Here is an 18,733-nt window from a genome sequence, read left to right as displayed (position 1 = left end):
ACAGCGGTATCACCAGTGGGGGACTCGACCTCACCACTGTTGACTGAGCACATATGGGACTAAACTCCATCAAGGACCCAGATCCAGTTGGCAGAGCCGCTATCGGAGTTGTCTCTGGAGTGTTTTGTATGCACCTCCTTTCCATCCCACTCTGCACCATTGATCCTTGACTGCTCATACCTGAATTAGGCTGAATGTATAAAGGTACCGGTAGACCTACAGTAATGGGTAGGGATATCGCATCCGCGTTCTGTCCATTCCCCATGTTCTGAGACATGTTCATTCCCACACTATGGGTCATCATTGCCGGCATGCCCGTCTGACTCCCCGTCATCTGAGCATGTGCGGTTCCCCCCTGCATCTGCTTTTGAGGCATCAAAAACTGGGTTGATTCAGCTTGTGCCAATGTTGGGTTGTGACCATTCTGTCCTCGCATTACGGTTGGATCTAGAATCATTCCCGTACTGTTATCACTGCTGTAGTACCTTGGGACCTGCGGCTGATAATTTTCTGCTGGTTTCAACATGGGCACATCTGGATATATTCTCCTAACCTGCGGTATCTGCGGGGTGAACAGTAAACTCGGGTCCTTAGATCCCGATGGCGCTTCTGAACTCTGAGTTTCATTATTCTGTACCGGTGCCGGAGGGGCAGAACTGGTACTTGGACCTTGTCCATTCTCTGCATAAGGCGGTGGACGGTCGTTCAGCAATTGCATGATTAACTCCTCATCCTCTAACTCCTCTTCTCTCCTTAACTTTTCCTCGTCCTCTCTATCTTTGGAACACCTCCTGTTTGTCTTACAGGTAACTTTCTTGCCTGTCGCCTCTTCTTCCTTAGTAATTGCGGGAAACAATTTTATCCCCTGCAACACATCTGACCTCCACACCTTCTGTGCATTATCCCACCTAGCGTCCGCTAGTGTCTTTTCTACCTTCCTTATCCTGGTCTCAAACTTATTTTGCTGTTGCTGTCTAGCCATTAGTTCCCAAATCGCTAGAGCCTCAAACTGTGCTGGCCTTGGAGGTACCTTCATGTCGTACATCGCGAATCTCAAATTCTCTAGGATCCTTATATTGAATGTCCCATGGATCGGGAACGCTACGCTCCCATGTTTCTCTGTCAGCTTGTGCCATTGCTTTAGCCAAAGGCACGGAGCTACCCCTTTTTCCTCCATTACAATGTAAGCTGGTGTACCTTCGGGTGGCGTCTCCTCTCCTACGCTCGCTTTAATGTAAGACTCTCCCTTCATCGCACTCTTTAATGCTTTAAAAAATTTCCTTTTCTCGTCTTTTATTTCACAAAATTTGTAATCAATAGGTGACTTTAATTCCCGGAATACTCTTCGCTTGCCTTTCCCCTTCCAATCGAGCCCCACGGACTGCGTCCAATCCGTGCGTGACCCTTCTTTGCAACCAACCTATCCCAGCGCGGCTCCTAGTGACATCACACTCACACACTGCGGCTGACAAAGCCTCGCGGCTAATCCTCCTTCACTCAGCTCCTCCCGTAACAACTTCTGGCATGTATCGCGAGCTACCAAAAAAAATTATAATAAAACAGATCTGTCGGTTTACTACAGGAAGGGTAACACAATAGCTTCAGGACCTTAGGGATTTTTCACTAGCCTCAGCAGTTATTCCATCTTTCTCGGTCCCCACTTTCGCAAGCAAATCTGACCCGCAGACCTACTCTCAACTTGTCAATGATCTATTCTAGTGCACTTAGAATTTTGTCAGAGCCCGAAGTCGAAGTTTTCTTTCACTCCCTTAACACACGTACCGACTCGTTGACCACGCCCGATCAACCTACTAAACCGACCAGACCACAACATAAAACAAGTGTCTCATACACTTTTCAACATACTCCGGAGTCTCTTGACCTCGCAGGGCCCGTCTCAACAACAACAACCACGTGGACCTTTTTCTGCACAAAGCGCCACACGCACATGAAGTTCGACGACTTCCCTACTCTCACACTCGGAGTCGCACCTCCGCTATTTCTATGAAGTTCGACGACTTCCCTACTCCTACACTCGGAGTCGCACCTCCGCTATTCTCTAAAATCCTCACAACCTTTTCAAACAATCTGCGGCAATAAGCTGTGCAAGCGCAAAATTCTAACTTCACTCATACCATCACTAGTACCGCCAACGCCGATTCCACACCTCCATTCTCTCCATTCGCAAGCTCCGAGATCCCGGGAAAGTCGCGGTGGACTTAGCCCATCATCATTCTGTCAATCTGTTTTACCCAAGAAAAATCTAATTCAACTTCTCGAGTGGGATCTCAAAAGTCGAAACCGTTAATTCAACACCATGTATGTCTCGAGTGGGGTCCCAAAAGTCTAAACCGTCCTCTGCTACCATCTACTGATAGAGCGTTCCGTACTAATAATTTACCTGTGTTTGGACGCTCTTTAGGCCGATGAATCTTTTGGCTAAGTGGGACTCTCTTCACCCGAGATCAGTCAATTTAATGTAATCGATAATCAATAACGAACATAAGCAATACCCTGATCAACATAACATTTCACAATTAATCCAGAATACATTTCGGCGAAACCATGACCTTTCGGTCATGAATAATCACACCAGTTTATTTCAAAGTTAGTGAATTTATTTCCCTATATTAACAAAGCTAGCACAATATAGATGTGTCTCAACACCAAATGATAAACGTAAATGAACATTAATAGCTGTCCATAACGGCGAAACAGATGCAATCTATGCAGCATTTGAATAATAATGCCTTCGATAATAGCAATGCAAACCACTAAAACTATAATCTGTAATGAGCTAATAGCATACATTAGTCAGCATAACAAGGTCTCAAATTGCATCGTGCAACGAAAGGAATCCTCATCTAACCTCAAATTAGCATCGGCATGTGGGACTTCATGCAAAAACAATTTAGCAACATTAATTTAGAAAAAACTCTTAACTAGGACTCTTACCAAAAATCAGCAGTTGGTTACCTAAAAGAAACACAATGCAATTGTACAATTTCCTTTCATATTTACCAATTACAATCAGCATTCAAGGGAGTCTTCGTCCAACAGGTACTGTTTCTCGATCAGCATGGGACGGGGCAAAGGGGGTAGGGGTGGACGGGGCAATTGCCTCACGGCAGCAAGATAAACTACTACTTCATGCAATGGGCAGTTCAAAGTTAAAGTCTCTAGGGTAAGAATCATTTAAAGTCTCTTTCTCTCGATTAGAGAAAGCATCAAAGTCTCTTTCAAAATGGCGTCGTAGCAAGATGGGCCATAATAGCTGCAAAATGGCGCAATGGGTGCAATGTCGGGTAATAGCTACTTTCTTCTCGTGCACCTGGATTAAATAGACAACAGTTCAAATCCAGTAGGGTCTTCCATTGGAGGGTTCATAGGTTGGCTTCAAATTGTCCAATCAAAAACAACAGTTCTCAAGCTTTTACTTAAGCATACATTATCCTTGGAGACGGGTACGCAAGTTGCAACATTTTATACCAATTAACTCACTTTCAGAGCTTCCATTGTCCGCACCTGCAGATTGACCTTGGAGCGAAGAAGAAAATGCCAGGCTGGCACGAAACCTTAAGATAAGCATGTGAACGATCTCAGTGGAAAAGTACAGCTTCAAGCAGAAATACACGTTTATTAGCACATTGGAAAAATACGAGCATCTAAATCGTGAGACCAGGCAACTAGGCCAAAGCCTCCACTAAAGTTATGCTAAGCTAAAACATTTCAAACAAGCAAATCGTAGCACACGTTCATGATTATGTCGGATTAGTGCAATTCTAATACATCACGTTATATAAAGCACGCTTATAAATGTTGGCAAACTACTCTGAGGGCACATTTTGTCCCCGTACAATCTTTATTAGTTCGGTTAAAGTCACACATGATTATTTCATTACTACGTTTAAGCGCTAAGAAATGTAAAACCTTCATTTCTGCGTCATCAAGAGTACAGAGGTCGCAGAACAGCAGAGGTGAAGGAGCCCCACTGACACGATTTGGGCCTGGAACTTCCAACTGCCCTAGGACCTACTGAACTGGGTTTCTTATATACAAGAGGAATGGTTTGTATATGATACATTCTGAGAAATAGAACAGGAAAAGTTTTTACACTGTGGACTCTCTGGGCAGATCAATAAATAGTAAGGGGGTTACGTTGTAAATCATCTGTAAAATACATTAGGAAGGGATTTTATATTATGAAGTCAATGGCAAACACCACAAGAATGGGCAATAGATTTTGAACGGTGTGACAACAGCAATAAGAAGTCTTTTTTATATTGTGAACTCAATAACAAATGTCATAGTAATCGGTTTAGTATAATGGTCCCTTTTAGGTCTCGCCATATTAAAAGCTTGGTGTTTCTGTAACTGACTTAATGTTCATGTCAATGTATGTTTTGGTTCTATCTAAAATTTATGATAGGTCACTCTAGGCAGAGACCACATGGCCATGTTTATTTAGGCTCGTGTTAAAGCCATCAAGCTTGCTTTGCTGATAATTAAATGTGATGACAAAGTCAATAGCCCCATCATTTTGCACAATGAATGACTTGACAAAGCCTGTCCCCTTACTATTCAACAGTGGCTAAGGAGATAGGGGATGTAGTTGAAAAGACAATAGTCACAGCATCCACGACCTGCCTGTTGGTCATAATGAGATGAATCACAGCAGCTAAACATAAATGTTGCTCTAAGGACTTGACATTTATTATAGCAAAACACAGCATAACGAGGGGCTGGAAGGCAAGGCGGCACCATCACATGTGCAGTGGTTCACTGATGTACATAAATGGACAATTACTGCACTGGAAGTGATCGGTGAAGCTAAGGGTCTGGAGGCAGGTCCTGAGCTGATAGTGAACTGGAAGCTAAGAATGACGAATTACCACCTTGAGTACTCAGGCGGTGGATTGCTTGAAAGGTGTGGAAGATTTGAGGGGACTAAAGAGATGACCTGGCATCCGTGACATAAAGCAGATTTTCAAGACCAGGAGGTATTGGGCATAGATAGTGGTGTGCATTGCATTTACAGGTAGTGATCAGAGACGGAATAGTGTCAGGTGTGAATAGAAGGGCTGTAATAAGAATACATGATAGTGAGTGTGAGGGTAGTGGCGCAGACGTTGGGGACAGTTAGGCTGATTCAGCTGACAACTGTGTGCAATTAGAATGGACAACGGATATATGATTACTGAACTTTTTTCTTGATATATATATATATATATATATATATATATATATATATGTGTGTGTGTATATATATGTATATATATATATATAGTGCGAACAGCCATAAAAGAAGTAGAACAATTTAAAAATAAAAGACTATTGACTGTTGGCTTAACCTTGTTGATTGTGTAAAACCTAATGCTCATGTAGGAGCATTGCTGTTTTTAAGGATTGAAGCCTTCTAGTATGCAAATTGATGCATGGTTCCCCATTCACAGATAACAGGAGTGGAGTATATTTGCAGGGTTAGTTGTCCCCTGTGATATTTCTTTAGGGTATATGATTTTCCCTTGATTTACCTGTAAGGCCCTAAAGGAGGGGTTTCAATTTGTAATTCCACCTGAAATCTAGTAAATATTTGTCATTTTGAGTATAGTATTAGCTGTATGTACATTGAAAAATGTATCATTTGTTTTTAAGGCATTGGTAGGACATTATTTTATTGTGTTATAATTTGTGTTGCTCAGTTTTGATTTTCTAGACCACAAGACCTCCTGGTAAGCCAATACCCTGAGGGTCAGGTTTTCCATTGTGATTTCTTTTATAGATGCACTAAGAAGGGGGGTACACTATGAGCATTCTGTCACCTTGCTGTACTGCCCTGCGTCACAGGTAAAGGGTAGGAATGTGCTGTATTTATCCAATACAGAGCATTCCTGTCCTTTCCCCCTGCACTTGCACCCTTTAGGGAGCCTAGCACCAATGCAGGCATTATTGCACCATGTTGCAAGGGTTCCTGTGTTGCATGCAGGATTGTTTTTGTGTGGGAAGGAACACCTCTTGGTCAACTTTCAGCCCCTGCTACTATAACAAAAAATATGGTGTTGATATCAACGCTGATCTTACCATCAACCAGTTTGTCAAAAGCTTGCTTACACGTTATTCCCTTTTGAAGAGCTCAAGGAAACCTCTTCCTTGTTTCTGAGCTGAAGAGAGAAGATTGGTGAGCTAGGTAGCTATTTCATCCTGTTTGTATTATAGGAATTCAGTCTTGGTTGACTTACAAAAAGTATGTTATGTGTTACCTTTAAATTATTGAAAATGAACTGCCACATCTAGGGCCAGATGTAGGAAACAGTTTGCGACTCGCAAACGGCAAAAATTGCAGTTTGCGAGTCGCAAACCAGAGTTTCCTATGCAGAAATGCATTTTGCGAGTCGGAACCGACTCGCAAAATGCATTTCCGACTCGCAAATAGGAAGGGGTGTTCCCTTCCTATTTGCGACTCGCAGTGGGATGCAATTCCATATGCGACCGCGTACGCGGTCGCAAATGGAGTCGCAGTTACCATCCACTTCAAGTGGATGGTAACCCACTCGCAAATTGGAAGGTGGCAATATGGTGGTGAATATTCATGAGGTGGGTCATTGCGACCCCATAGCGAGTCGCAGTCGGTGTCTGAGACACCGTACTGCATTCCAAATTGCGAGTTGCAATTTGCGAGTCGCTGGGACTCGCAAATTGCAAGTCGCAATTTGGAAGTTTGCTACATCTGGCCCCTAGTGCGTAATCGACCTCCGCAAGCGTCTGTTATATCTCCGTTGGACTTCTTCCACAAGTTCCCAGTGAATATACTGATCCTGTGTAAAACACTTTGCACACTGCACAAGACACCTGCTGGAACTTATCGGGAGTATAAGCTCTCAGCTCCAGCCACACATGGCCTCTCGCATGCTTTGTTCTTCTTCTCATGCAGTCTTGGTATTGCCCATGTCGCACTATACTAGAGCGGAAGCTATTGCATTGTTCTCACTTCCATTCCTGGTAGACCTGAAGCAAAAGACTCAGCACCCGTGAGCTCATGGTGAGCAAGAGGGCTGTGCCTGTGTGAGTGGAGGATGCAGTACATTAAAAAGGGCCTTTTAGCATTGCCAGTACTTGTTCTTAAATTTGGCCTTGCTGGTATCAGAAATCGCTCTAATCTTGCTGGCTGGATTCGTCTGGCTATTTCTCTGCCAGGCAGGGGAGCATGCCTTTCCTGGTCGGGTCCAGGCCTGAGTCGTTCAACTGATGTCATGTCTGCCTTTTCACAGCATTCTGAGGGACCTCCCTTAGGGACCCTGGCATTGCAGTCACTGGGGCGCCTCGACATACCTTCATGTCTTGTTACCAAATTAGGTGGGCTAGGCTGTCACGCCGGTTTTTGGATGCATGTGTGAATCTCTGTGTCATGTTGATTCCTTCTTTTCCTCTTTTTCAGTAACAGTCACTGTGGGTAGCAAGGTGCTTCCCCTCTGAGTGTTTCTTTCGTTTAGCTGTGGTCGAGAGCCTTCCTTCCTGACTGGGACCAGTAAGTCTGACACGGGGTAAAAAAGATTGCCTGGTAGTAACTGTGACAACAAGGATATCCCTGGCATGATATGTTGTACGTGCACTCTTGCAAAGTGTACACTGAATACTTTCTATTATTCTGCCTCTCTAGCACCTCCCACCAGGAAAACATTTCCTCACTACGCTGACATTTGCTATTGCATATGTGCTGGGAAGGATTGTGCCATTTTACCAGAACACTACTGTACATCGTACGCACTTCCTCCTGGTAGGTTCATTTTTTATTATTATCAGTGATCATAATCCGAACCTCCAAAGCGGTTTCAGAAACTGCGAGGAGGTAAAGAGCACTGCAAAGTACTGGGCCTGTGCTGCACAAGGAGCGTAAATTGAACTTTATACCCCTCACTTTTGGGACACTACGCCATATCTGCTTTTCATATTTCCCTCACAATCTATTAAGGCAGTATAACATGTTGCTACGGAGAAAACCAGAACAGAATTCCGAAGAATATACGTAGATTTAAAAAATGGATTAGATGGTTTAAGGGACTTGACTGGGATTATTACCGTCTTTCACCTCAAATTAACGAGTTCAAATATGACCCACACCAGTAGGAATCATAATAATCTATAGAGAAGTACAGGAAAAGCAGCCAATGTTGACCGTCAGCAGAGAGGTCAATGAGTGGATGAGCATGGGCTTCTCACATGCATAGCAGATGTAACGCCTACTGTACGGTGTATGAAGCTTAGATAGCACTGGAAGACATTAAGGGCCAGATGTAGGAAGCCTTTTGCGCCTCGCAAACTGCGAAAAACGCAGTTTGCGACGTGCAAAAGGCTTAACGCGATGCACAACCTCAAATTGGGAGTCGGTACTGACTCGCAATTTGAGGCTGCGACTCGCAAATAGAAAGGGGTGATCCCTTCCTATTTGCGACCGCATCGCCATGCTGAGTTGGTTTGTGACCGCGAATGCGGTCGCAATACCAACTCGCAGTTACCATCCACTTGAAGTGGATGGTAACACATTCGCAAAAGGGATGGGGACCCCTCCCCTTTTGTGAATGCCAAAAAAAATCCGAAACTAAATGGTTTTGGAAGTTTTTCGCTTTGCAGCTCGTTTTCCTTTAAGGAAAACGGGCTGCAAAAAGAAAAAAAAACTGCTTTATTTAAAAGCAGTCACAGACATGGTGGTCTGCTGTCTCCAGCAGGCCAACATCCCTGTGAGTGCTTTGACTCGCTATGGGGTCGCAAACTGCGACCCACCTCATTAATATTCATGAGGTGGGTCTTTGCGACCCCATAGCGAGTCGCAGAAGGTGTCTGAGACACCTTTCTGCATAATATTTTGCGAGTTGCAAATTGCGAGTCGCTGTGACTCGCAATTTGCAACTCGCAAAATATTTTTTTGCTACATCTGATCCTTAGTGCCTGCACACTTTATGTGGAACCCTTACGAAATCCCCAACTCTAAAACCTAAATTCCCCAGAGCTATTGCATTTGCAGTGTGTACAGCTCAAACAAACATGCCCAAAGCGACTCAGCTTTCCATCCTGAGGTTAAGTAACATCATTTGGTAATTGTAACCTGTTCACAGTGCTGATAAATTACAGGAGTGTTCATGGACGTCATAAAAGGGTCACCAGGGATTGCAGACCCCTGGCTCGCCCATTGCTACCCCTGGCACTGCCTTTGCGACCCCGGGCCTCAGAGGTGGCAAAGTCAGTGCCAGGAACACAGTGGCAACAGTTGGGGCTCCAGTCTATCTTTGTTTTCTGTCAATTGTGACATTAATGGTGCATAATAATATTATTCACAATTAGTGTGATAAAATGGAGTACAATTAGCTGGAATATGCCCTTCCATGGCGACTGAGGTAAGTAAGAATGCTTTCAAATGTATGTTGTGTGCGTGCTTTCTGGGGAGATCGTGTTAATGTGAGAGAGAGTGTATGTAAGTGTGAATGTGTGTATTTGTAAATATGTGTGTATGGGTGAAAGAGGTCAAAGGGAGTGCGATGTCACTTCCGCTGCCCCTGGCATTTCGCTGAACTAAAGTCCATGGGAGTGCTACATAAAAACAAGTTGTTAAGACCCTAATAATAATTACTATTATTGTCCTTATCATCATCGTAAAAGAAATAGATACGCGGATACGAAAAGACCCTTTGAAGCGTGGCAAACTTGGAACAAGTTACTGACCCGAGACCACCCAGCTCCCTCCCTACAACGCGCGGAGTTTCAGAGAGCGCCGCGTGGAGGTAACCCTGCGAACAAGAAAACGGAGGCCACTCACAGGAGCGTACGGTTCTCTTACCTCTGCCATGTTGTGCGCGGTTCGACCAATGGCTGCAGCGAGGAACTTCCAGCTTCAATGCGTCTTTTTCTTCGGGGACACGCTCTAGTGAAATACAGAGTTCGTTACTACAACCGGAAGAAAGTTAGACTGCCAGCATTGGCTCCTTTAATAATTAGATACCACCTCCCGTCACTAACGCCGACCAACCACCTGAGATAGAAAGAACAAGCCTGCAAGGGCCTGTCAGAAACTTGTTTCTGAGGCACACACCCCCGGTGCTTCTCTGCTAGAAGTATGCATTTCTGGGAGTATTTTATTTATCACAAAATATGTGCGTGGGAATCCTAGAGGGAGCCGAAAAGCACCGAGAATTGATAACACCCCATAACAAACTTTCAGTCAGTGCTAATTGGTACCCATTGGAGTTTATCGCACCCATCAGAGCCTACAAGAACCCCTGGAGACTACCACAACTGCATGAAAGCCCATTACAACGTAATGCAACTCATCCGAGCTCCTCGCAAATCATCAGAGCTCAGCAAAACAATGTAAAACAAATCATCTGAGCGTCTCACGAACCATCAGAGCTCGACAAAGAAGAATAAAAACTCATTAGAACACATCAGACTGAGTCCTTCAGAGCCCAGCTCATCAGAGATTATCAGCGTCTGTAAAGTGAGATTGAAATAATAGATACGTGTTTTCCATTACCTCCTAATCAAGTCAGTAGGTGTTTGGACTCCCATATGGCGACATCTTCATTTGATTCATCGCCAAAAGCTTCTCCGGGGTCCCAAAAACTAGAATAAAATGCAGATTATTTGTAGAAAGATTAGCAGTTGGAAACTGAGAAGAAAAACTACCAAGGGCCGGACAAGCTTGACAGCACCACTGACAGTTCTTTCCCGCAGTCAATCAACCAATCAGTCCTTCAGCAAAGGAGTTAGTCCAACAGTGGAGCTCAAAGCACAGAGTTACGACCACACCTCATTCCAGACCAATGGCAAACCTCCTAGTCTGGTGCTGAACACACAGAGATCCTCACACCCACTACCATTTTATCACAGGGGCCCATCGTACCAATGTTTGTTCACCCTAACTGCAGCACTCTGCAATATTGCAGACCTTATGAGGAACGAGTTCTTTAAGTACCCTTTAGAAACCTATGCTGGCTTGCTACTGGTGTAATGAAACAATAACAGTCATAGGAAGGGAGATATTACTCCGTCAGAGATATCTTTCACATCGATTGCTGACTTACAAACAAGGTAAAATGGCAGCCCTTACAATATCCGAGACATTACACCTTCACTCTTCCTTGTGCCAGAACTTGTTCAGGAGGACGGCCCAACCCCAGAAACAGGCATCTCGAAGCCCTACTCCTAACAACCCCTTTCTAAACGTCTTCCATTTTCACTCTAGGGGAGGTGGGCACCTGATTGAGTTGTCACCGGCCCTTGGAGGTGGAGAGTGAGGTTTCAAAACTTGCTGCTCTGTTTTCTCCCTTTTCCTTTCAAGGGTCCCTGCTCAGTGAGGCCCATTCACATCAGGCATGATGATACTGCTGTTTAGTTGCTCCCCTGGGATCTACACTTTATGGGGTAGGCTCTGGCGATTGTGGAAGCCAGCTCTACACCGTCGTCTGTCTTTCTTCCTCGCTACTCATTGACCCCCGCTCACATGCTATCATGGACCTGGAGTGCTGTGCTGCCTGCAATCTACTTGATGCCCTCTGTGTCTGACTGAGTGCCAGTGGGTCGGGGGAGGGGGGATCCCTTTGTATGAAAGATTTATTCCCCCTGCAATAGTCAGAGAGAAGAGCACTACTACCACATCAACATCTCATGTTTTGAAGTCCCCCGTCAGCGCTGGAGTTTTCACTGAGAATAGGGCCATATCTTGGGACTGTTAGACCTGGCAGCATTTTGGTGTGTCTCCCCTGGTTTCTTGCCTTCTAACCACCTGTTTTTATGGTTTACTGGACTCTGTTTTTGCTGGTTTATTGTCTCAGCGCACTTTACCACTGCTGATCAGTGCTTAAGTGCAAGTGCTCCCTATGCAAATTGTACTGTTGATTGGTTTATCCATGATTGGCATATTTGATTTACTGGTAAGTCCCTAGTAAAGTACACTAGAGGTGCCCAGGGCCTGTAAATCAAATGCTACTAGTGGGCCTGCAGCACTGACTGTGCCATCCACATAAGTAGCCCTGTAAACATGGCTCAGACCTGCCACTGCAGTGTCTGTGTGCAGTTTTAAGCTGCCAATTCGACCTGGCAAGTGTACCCACTTGCCAGGCCCAAACCTTCCCTTTTGGTACATGAAAGGCACCCCTAGCATAGGCCCTATGTAGCCCATTGGCAGGGTGCAGTGTATTCAAAAGGTAGGACATGTACTGGTGTGTTTTACATGTCCTAACAGTGAAATACTGCCAAATTCGGGTTTCACTGTTGCAAGGCCTATATCCCTCATAGGTTAACATGGGGGCATGCCTTTAAATAACTTTAACGCGCAGATTCCATTTGAGGGCGAATAGAAATATGGAGTTTGCGGTCTCTGAACTCACAAATTAAAAATACATCTTTTAGTGAAGTTGGTTTTTAGATTGTGAGTTTGAAAATGTCACTTTTAGAAAGTAGGCATTATCTTGCTTTTACCATTTTGAGACTCTGCTTGCTTGGGGATTCCCTGTTTGGGTCAGACTGACAGTTGGGCTGTTTACACCTCTCCTCTAGACAGTGACGCAAAGGGAGATTGGGGTGTTGCCTACATATCCTAATGAGCCATCAGAGCTAGAGTAAAGGGAGGAGTGGTCACTTACTTCTGAAAGGACTGTGCCTACCCTCACACAATACAGTCTCCAACCCCGTGGTGTGTGTCTGGGGCCTGGCCTGGACAAGGAAGGATCTTGCAAACACTTGAGAATTTGCTTTGGAGTTTGCCAACTTCAAATGCAGAAAGGGGTATAAGTATTGGACCGAAAACCCCAGACTTTTACAATCTTTCTGGAACCAAGAGGTACCTCTGCCCAGGGGAAGTGCTGGAGGAGGAGTACTGTCCCTTTGCTGTGTTGCTTTGCTGGACTGGCCTGCACTTGCTGCTCCTGCCTGAAAAGAGTGTAAAGAGTGGACTTTGCTGTGTGCCCTGCTTGAGAAAGTTCTCCAAGGGCTTGGATTAGAGCTTGTCTCCTGTTGGAAGTCTCAGGGACACCAAAGTCTTCAGTTTCCTCGACCTGCAGCACTGGGAACTGTGTGTTTTGTGCTGTTCAAGAGGAGAAACTGTTGTGTAGCCATTTTAGTTTTAGCTCCATGCACATTATTTTAACACACTAGGCCGCTGTGCACTTTAACCTAGATATATTTTATTCAGCTTCATCTTATTATTGTTACAATAATCATTTTTACGGTCTTGTTTTATTTCCGTCTATCTAACTGTTTTCGCCTAGGCCAGCACTCTGTTCTCAAACAAGACATTCCTGATTACTCATGCTTCTTCCAAGGCTACAACACAGTACATTGCCGGTGAACGTGGTAGAAGTTTAGTCTCCAACATTCATAGAAAATACACATCCTTACGCAGAGACATTTTCTCAGAACATCGGTTGTGTTGTTATAAAAACACTTCCATATACCTTACATGTTAGAGGGAGATTTCAGTCAGTGAACCACAACTGTATGCTGATTGCTGAATGCTTCACTGCAGATGCTAACACAGACCGCAGGCCTTTGCTCAGGTATGGGGGTTGATGTCTTCCCAGGGGAACCTGAAGGGCAGAGTTAGAGCTTAACATGCTGTGCTCGATCATAACCTAGGTAGGGATTAGTCCATCGATTATAGTGACATTATGATAGCGTTGTTTTTATGCTACACTCTTCTCATCACAATTTTAATACTGTCATGTTGTGTCATCCTGGTTATTGCAGCTCATGCTTTGCTATCTAAGATGCAGTCCTTTTATTAAGTTCATTATTAAGACACATACTGCTTCTGTTTGTCATTTATATATGAGACTGAATTGTAAATGAGAGAACCTGATGAGACCCAGTGACCACGACTTCCCTGAGAAGCCAAGTATGTCATGCGCTCGGCTGCCCAGTCATCACTATCCGTTGGTAGAGATGAGACAGTACACTGCTGGTTAGCCGGAGCAAACCCGGATTGGAGCGACAGATGTCAGCTGCTGTGGGTTAGACTTAGTCTCCCACACTGCGGGTGATTCTGCAGCTCAAAATCCAGTAGTCTCAATAGAATAATGAGAGCCTATGCCACAAATCCGCCTCCAACGCTGCTGGCCTGCACTGTGACCTGCTGACGCCGCACGGAGCCGTACTGCCCTGCTTCACACCGCGACCCTGGTCTCACAGACGCCGTCATCAGACGACTTCACTGACCTGCTGCTCGCACCGCGACCTGTGGGCCCTACACTCCGGCATTGCCTTGATCACACCACAGCCTCAGCATCCCCAATGCCGCCGCTCCTGCTGACTCCGGCGCCGCTGCCTGCACCATGGCCTGTGGAAACTGCTCATGAGGTACACAAAGCACCGTCCCACACCACAGCCCCAGCCCACCGACACCAGCACTATCGACTCCAGTGTCGTCATCAGGCATCCCTGCCTGCACTGTGGCCTGTGGACACCGCTCGTGAGGGTCACAAAGCATCATCCTGTCTCGCACCGCTGGCTTGGGCCTACTGACGACATCGCTTCAACAATGACAATGCCGCTGTCTGCATCGTGACCTGGTGGCACCGCAAGTTGCACCGCCCCGCTTCACCCGCAGCCCTGTCTCACTGATGCCGCTGGATGCTGTCACCGAGTCGCTGTCTGCACCGTGACCTGTGGGCACTGCACGTCGCATCGTTCCGCTTTGCACCACAGCCCCAACACCATCCACACCAGCTCTCCTGACTTCATCAGCCCAGAGTTCGATCTGCAAAGCATGTGACTTCAAGGGCCTGACGACTCCCACACCGACCAGCAACGCAGCTCTCCAAAGCTCATCGCGAGGATCACAACATCCTGCAATTCCAAAGGTACTGTTTGCCGGTCTTCCCAACACCATAGCTGGCCCGCGATGCCACAGCTGGCCTGAACTGTTGGTTTTGTTGATCACGACGCTGTGATAGCCCCAGGTGGAGCTATCGACTTCAAGGAACTGTGTTTTTGAGTTAATCTTGCAGAATTCATATTTTTATTACTGTATGTTGGATGTTTATCATATTTGGTCTTGTTTTATATAGATAAATATTGGCAATTTTTCTAAAACTGGTGTAGTGTCCTTTTGTAGTGTGTTCACTATGTTACTGTGTGTTATGTGCAAATGCTTTACACATTGCTTCTGAGATAAGCCTGACTGCTCATGCCACGCTACCAAGGGGGTGAGCAGGGGTTATCTTAGCGGGTACCTACCTTATCCAGACTAGAGTGAGGGTCCCTACTTGGACAGGGTGCAAACCGACTGCAACTAGAGACCCCATTTCTAACAGGGACAATTTCTGATGGCCTCAGATCAATTTGCTTGCAGACTTTGTACTTTTCCATAGGTGGGATCCGTGGGCAGTCAGGATGATGCCCTGCTCCTGTAAGTCTCTTTGTTTCATCTCCCCTATCACGAGGAATCCTATACAGATCATACAGGACAGAGTTCACTGGATCCTGCTGGTCCTGGCATGGCAGATGAAGTACTTCAAGCACCTTCATTTTTTGGTGTTAGGATTCCTTTTCTAGCTGAAGCCTATCAGTGCCCACATAATGGCCTGTTGTGGCCTTTTTAGAAAGTACATTGAGCTTGGCGCCCACCCGTTGCCCACCATTGGTTAGCTTCATTCTCCCATTGTGTCCATCATGTGTTTGTCCCTCCCATGGAACATAGCCTGTTTACCATCCATTTGACTGGCTGACTGTTAGACCTGACAGCCTTAGGGTGGTCACCCCTAACTTTTTGCCTACCTCCCTCCACTTTTTGGATACTGTTTTTGCTGGCTTTTAGACTCTGCGCACTTTACCACTGCTAACCAGTGCTAAAGTGCATATGCTCTCTCCCTTAAAACATAGTAACCTTGAATCATACCTGATTGGACTATTTAATTTACTTATAAGCCCCTGGTAATGGGCACTCTATGTGCCTAGGGCCTGTAGATTAAATGCTATTAGTGGGCCTGCAGCACTGGTTGTGCCAACCACTTAAGTAGTCCCTTTTCCTTGTCTCAGGCCTGCCACTGCAAGGCCTGTGTGTGCAGTTTCACTGTCACCTCGACTTGGCATTTAAAAGTACTTGCCAAGCCTAAACCTCCCCTTTCTCCACATATAAGTCACCGCTAATGTGTGCCCTAGGTAACCCCTAGAGCAGGGTGCTGTGTGGGTGAAAGGCATGACATGTACCTGGGTAGTTTACATGTCCTGGTTGTGTAAAACTCCTAAATTAGTTTTTGCACTACTGTGAGGCCTGCTCCCTTCATAGGCTAACATTGGGGCTGCCCTCATACAGTATTGAAGTGGTAGCTGCTGATCTGAAAGGAGTAGGAAGGTCATATTTAGTATGGCCAGAATGGTAATATAAAATCCTGCTGACTGGTGAAGTTGGATTTAATATTTCTATTCTAGAAATGCCACTTTTAGAAAGTGAGCATTTCTTTGCACTTAAATCCTTCTGTGCCTTACAATCCACGACTGACTGGGCTTAGTTGACAGCTCCTTGTGCATTCACTCGGACACACCCCAAACACAGGGTACTCAGCCTCACTTGCATACATCTGCATTTTGAATGGGTCTTCCTGGGCTGGGAGGGTGGAGGGCCTGCTCTCACACAAAGGACTGCCACACCCCCTACTGGGACCCTGGCAGACAGGATTGAACTGAAAGGGGACCTGGTGCATTTCTTAGCCACTCTTTGAAGTCTCCCCCACTTCAAAGGCACATTTGGGTATAAAACAGGGCCCGCTGCCCTACCTCATCAGACACTTGCTGGAGAAGAAACCTGAACCAGAAACTACACCCCGCCAAGAAGAACTGCTTGGCTGCTCAAAGGACTCACCTGTCTGCTTATCTACAAAGGACTGCTGCCTTGCTGTTGGCTTGCTGCCTTGCTGAACGCTTGCCTGGCTGTGAAAGTGCTCTCCAAGGGCTTGGATAGAGCTTGCCTCCTGTTCCCTGAAGTCTCAGGACCAAAAAGACTTCTCTTTTTCACTTGGACGCTCCGTGCGCCGTAATTTTCGACGCACAGCTTGTTTCGCTGCAAGAAAAACGCCGCACACCGACGCTGATCGACGCGACGCCTTCGGGATGACCGAAACTTTGACGCACGGCCCCGCAAGGACAACGCCGCCCGACTTCCAAGGAGAAATCGACGCGACGCCTGCCGTGAAATCGAAACTTTGACGCACGGCCTCGCAAGGACAACGCCACCCGACTTCCAAGGAGAAATCGACGCGACGCCTGCCGTGAGATCGAAACTTTGACGCACGGCCCCGCAAGGACAACGCCTCCCGACTTCCAAGGAGGAATCGACACGACGCCTGCCGTGAGATCGAAACTTCGACGCACAGCCCCGCAGAACGACGCGCAGCCGGAAAACAAGCAGGAAAATCCACGCACAGACCCGGGACATCTGGCAATCCCCGCGATCCACAGAAAGAGACTGTCCGCGCGCCGGAAAACGACGCCCGACTTCCCCGCGTGAAAAATAACGACGCAAGTCTGTGTGTGCTGGGGAGAAATCGACGCACACACCCTTTTTCCACGTATCTCTTCTTCTGTGGCCCTCTGAGGAGATTTTCCACCCCAAACCAGGTACTTTGTGCTTGAAAGAGACTTTGTTGGCTTTTTAAAGACTTAAGACACTTTGGCCCTCATTCTGACCTTGGCGGTCTTTTCGCGAGACCGCCGAGTTACCGCCGCGGTGAAGACCGCCGACCGCGGCGGTATGCCGCTGTGCGCATTCCGACCGCTGGGAGCGTTCCGCCGGGAAACCGCCAGCAGCCACACTGGCGGCCGGCGGAAAAGTGGAGACTGGTCAACCTCCACCGCCACGCCAGCAGAACACCGCCCACAGAATTACGACCCACATATCTGTGTGGCGGTCTTCTGTTGGCGGTCTTCTGTTGGCGGTCACCTCCCCATGGCTCCCGTCGCCTCCCGGAGGACCAACGCACAAGGTAAGTTGACCGTCCGTGAGGGGAGGGGGAGGGGGGGTGTTGTGTGATGTGGGCGTGCATGGGGGTGTGCGTGTGAGTGTGTAGAGGGGGTGTGTGAGTGCGTGTATGCGGGCGGGGGGTGCTGCTGTGTCTATGGGTAATGTGTGCTGTTCGGCAGGTGCGCATGTCTGCATGTATGTGTGTGGGTATGTGTCCCCGTTGTGTATGTGTGTGTAGGGGGTGTGTATATGTGCATGTTGGGGGTGTGTGCATGTCGGGGTGCATGTATGTGCATGTCGGGGTGGGGGTGGGGAGGGGGTTCGTACCACCTCTAGGGGGTGGCAGGGGGGTGGAGGGTGTGGGGGGAGGACTCGGTGGGTAGTGGGGGGTGGGGGAGACCCCTATCAGTGCCAGGGAAGGAATTCCCTGGCCCCGATAGTGCTTACCGCCATGGTTCGCATGGCGGTTCCCGACCGCCAGAAACCGCAGCGGTAGGCAGGGTCATGATACCGTTGGCGGTCTTGGGACGACCGCCGGGCCGGAGTGCGCAAACTCCAGCCCGGCGGTCATGACTGCCGTGGCGGTCGGAGTGGGGAAGCGGCGGTCGATCGCGGCGGTGACCGCCGCGGTCAGAATGCCATTTTTCTGACCGCCGGTCTGTTCGCGGTCCGACCGCCGCCTCTCCGCCGACTGCCAAGGTCAGAATGAGGGCCTTTATATCACTTTTCAGTGATATCTCTACAAATTCTCTACAAATTCACATTGCAACTTTATTCGTTTTGACCTAC

General features: G+C 46.9%; 1 protein-coding gene across 1 annotated transcript in view; it reads right to left on the bottom strand.

Annotated features, from left to right (window-relative positions):
- The window catches only part of LOC138259894 (transmembrane protein 272-like), a 424,789-nt gene that overhangs the window by 284,926 nt on the left and 121,130 nt on the right, over positions 1–18,733 (bottom strand). The window contains exons 2-3 of the mRNA XM_069207851.1: positions 10,523–10,611; positions 9,830–9,913 (exon numbers count right to left, since the gene is read on the bottom strand). Of these exons, the coding sequence (XP_069063952.1) occupies positions 9,830–9,838 (9 nt within the window). The 5' untranslated portion in view covers positions 9,839–9,913; positions 10,523–10,611. The remainder of the gene's footprint in view (positions 1–9,829; positions 9,914–10,522; positions 10,612–18,733) is intronic.

The sequence above is a fragment of the Pleurodeles waltl genome, chromosome 9 (assembly GCF_031143425.1).
Source record: "Pleurodeles waltl isolate 20211129_DDA chromosome 9, aPleWal1.hap1.20221129, whole genome shotgun sequence".
NCBI classification, from domain to species: domain Eukaryota; kingdom Metazoa; phylum Chordata; class Amphibia; order Caudata; family Salamandridae; genus Pleurodeles; species Pleurodeles waltl.
Note: the sequence above shows the minus strand (reverse complement) of the source record. Positions and strands in the feature narration are given on the sequence as shown.